Genomic DNA, 3,419 nt, shown 5'->3' on the forward strand with positions numbered 1-3,419 from the left:
TGATGCACTCCGTCCATTGCACAATGCTCTTTTGCTTTCTACTTTTAGATTTAGATTTCTGAAATTTTGATTAATTAGTTGCCTCACCATGAATCCTATTCACAAAAATTTTATTGGTATGTTGTCTTTTTTATTTTTAGTTTTATCTCTTCTGCTTTAAAAATTATGAAAATCATATACAAATTTATGTTATTTTGTTTATAACCCTTATAAATTCTTAATACTTTTATTTTCCTATTTATTTTTGATATTTCATCAGTGAAGGGTTAGAAAAAAATGAATTCAAATATGCACCTTTTGTAAAGATAGCAGTAGAATATAGATCTATTATTTCAATGGTTTATTTTTATAAATAAATGAGTAAATTTATTAATTCATATGTAGTTCACTTTTTATTTTTCCTACACCCATTGCTTTTATTTAGATTTATACCTAAAGTTTCAGTTATAGATTTTACACCCATTGTATTGTTTATTGATATAGGTATAACTTAAGAAATTATTAAAAGAATTGGAGTCAAAACAAAACAATGTAAATTTGCATATTTATTTTCACAGCCTTTTCGATTAAAAAACTAAGTTAAAGATTCAAGGGAGAAACCTAAACCTAAAACTAAGTTAAAGATTCAAGGGAGAAACCTAAACCTAAAATCAAAAAAGAGAGCTGTGGAGTGGCCAATGGCTTAGTGAAGACATTCGCAAGTTGAGAAGTGGATGACACGTGAACAGGAGTAACAAAACCTTTTTGGAGTTGTTCCCTGACCAGATGGCAATCTATGTCACGATGCTTGGTTCTTTCATGAAAAACGGAGTTGTTAGCTTTATGAATGGCTGCTTGGTTATCACACTGCAAAGAAACATGAACTTGCACATTAACTCGTAAGTCTTTTAATATATAATTAATGCCTTAATTGCTAATTTCTAATAGGAACAATACAAAATAAGGAAAAAAAGAACTTCATTCAATTGGGTAGAAACATTTATGGGATTCCAAATTGCAGGGTGTCTTGGGATCTAAGAACTGAAATGCTTTAATATATAGCTCTATTGGAAAAACAAGGGTGGAGATTAATTTCTCAATCTGTATCTCTCTTTAGCCGAGTTTTTAGAGGAAAATATTTTCGTTCCTCTTTGTTTTTGCAATTAAGACAATGAAGGAATACTTTGTGGAGATGGCAGATCATCTTATAGGGCCAAGCAGTTCTAGAAAGAGGAATTCAATGGTACTTGGAAGATGGACATATTATCCCTTACAAAGAACATGATGGACAATGAAATCATTCCCTAGTATGCCTTCAAAGAAACATGGCCATGATCTCTTAAATTCTATGGGTAAGTCAACTCATTGATGATGATTTTCACTCGTGAAAACTGAATATCTTGCGACCAACTTCACTGAGGAAGAGGTACGAAATATTCTAAGAAGCCATTATTCAGCCTTGAAATATTTTGAAGAATTCAAGCTTGCACAATGTCTCAAATCAATCTTCATAGTAGACAACAACCCAGTCTCCATCCTCTTAAGGACCTCTTGGTAATAATTGCATGAAACTTAATTTTGATGGAGTTGTTTTTTAAAGATTTCTCAAAGTGCAGGTGCTATGATTGGCCGAAACAGTAGAGGAGAATCTTATGTCTAGGGTTGCAAGATTTTCTAGAATATTGTTGATCCTTTAATTGTTGAATCTCTTACTTGTAGAGAGGCAATACAATCCCTCAAGTTTGATTAAATCTCCCGTTTAGTTTTCTAATTTAAATTTTATATTTTGTTTAATTTATTCTAATACTATAATAAATTTGATCACAAATATTTTATTAATTATAAATACTCACTTATAATTGCACAAGTTGATCCTAAATAATATATTTATTTACAAATAAATCTTTATAATTTTATAAATTATGCTTCAATATTTTATTTATTTATAAATAAGTAGTTATATTTTATAAATTAAAAGTTTTGTACACTCATTTTGAATACAACAACTGTGTAAATGCGATTTCCATAGCATATTTTTCTTACTGATTGAAAATAGAAAGCCAAATAGCGAACAGAGGATTAAGGAGAAATAATAATTTACAGTTTTTTTCAAATAACAAAACCAATAAAAGAATAAAAGAATAATATATGTTCAAGTAGAAATGAGGAAATCTCAGTGTTGTAGGCCTAAGATAAGTTGCATTCAGGAGGGAAGCCTTGGGGAAATCTGTTGGCATCTGTGCAATAGTTGTATATCATGTAGTTTTTCCTCACCCATTGCAGCCTCTCTTGACTTGTTGAATCAAGCTCTTCTGACAGCCATGAATTTGTCATGGAGTTTGAAGTCCCACAGGAAGATACCCCATTAGACCAAGCACATGCATTTGCATTGAAGTTTCTATAGGAAGCAGTGAATGGAGCTTTACTCCAATCTGTCTTCACTAGACCACCTCTTGTTGCCCAATCATCAGCATTCCATAGACTAGAGTAAATTCTCATTGGCTGATTCTTTGGATATGGAACACCCATTGATTCCAAGTTCTTGAACTCTCTAATTGGGGTGCCATCTACAGAGAAGATGATCCTCTGGGGATTCCATAGAATGGTATACGTGTGGAAATCAGCAGTTGGGTCAAACCACAGATAGAATTGCTGCTCTCTGTTACCTTTGCCTTGGCTAAACACATTAGTGTGGAGGATGTAAGGATCCCCGCTCAAATTTCCCAAGAACTCAAAATCAATCTCATCCCAAGTGGACCCATTTGATTTTAACTGCAGATTCAATTTCAAAATCCACAATGTTATGACTATAATCACATAATTGAAATAATTAGCAGAAACAGCAGCAAAAGAAATGAAAAACATACATAATAGGCGGTGACAGTGCCAGCAGAGTTGCCAGGGACAAGCTTGAGCTGCATATCAATCTTTGCAAAGAGATATTCATTCCTGGACTGAAATCCAGAGCCAGAAGGTTGATCAAGGGAGAGAGTGAGAAGTTGTCCATTGTTGAGAATCTTAGCTCGGCCGTCTCCCCATGTAATATCAAAATCATTATAAAAGTTGCTGGCAGAAGAAACCATCAAAGAGGAGACAAGAACAGAGATAAATAGCGAAAGCACCATGTTTAAAGAAGCCATTTTGGTATTGAATTCGATTGTAGCTGTGCAAGAGCAGAGAAGGGTGTGTAGAGAAAGATGGGCTGGGTAGTAATATATAGCGAGGAAGAGACGAGTGAGAAGAAAACGCATGGGAAGGTCTCATGAGCTTAGCTGTGCACAGGTGTGTGCGCGTTTGGTGTGGGGGAAAGTGTTGTTCTTTTAGCTGTCCAACAGTATCGAATATGATAATTTGCGCGTTTCAGCTTTTGGTTAGAATTCAAAATGCTTTCCTAGCATCCCGCAAAAAGACGCTGTGGGAATTTTATATATTTGTATTTT

General features: G+C 33.8%; 1 protein-coding gene across 1 annotated transcript; it reads right to left on the minus strand.

Moving 5' to 3' along the window:
• Positions 1-1,986: 1,986 nt before the first annotated feature.
• On the minus strand, positions 1,987-3,173 carry LOC122721686 (xyloglucan endotransglucosylase/hydrolase protein 22-like). The gene is made up of 2 exons (XM_043950083.1): positions 2,847-3,173; positions 1,987-2,751 (listed from the first exon to the last, which is right to left on the minus strand). Exons 1-2 carry the CDS (start codon positions 3,117-3,119, stop codon positions 2,167-2,169), a joined length of 858 nt encoding a protein of 285 aa, XP_043806018.1. The 5' UTR covers positions 3,120-3,173; the 3' UTR covers positions 1,987-2,166.
• Between the last annotated feature and the right edge of the window lie 246 nt (positions 3,174-3,419).

Source organism: Manihot esculenta, chromosome 14 (assembly GCF_001659605.2).
Source record: "Manihot esculenta cultivar AM560-2 chromosome 14, M.esculenta_v8, whole genome shotgun sequence".
Classification (NCBI taxonomy): Eukaryota; Viridiplantae; Streptophyta; class Magnoliopsida; order Malpighiales; family Euphorbiaceae; genus Manihot; species Manihot esculenta.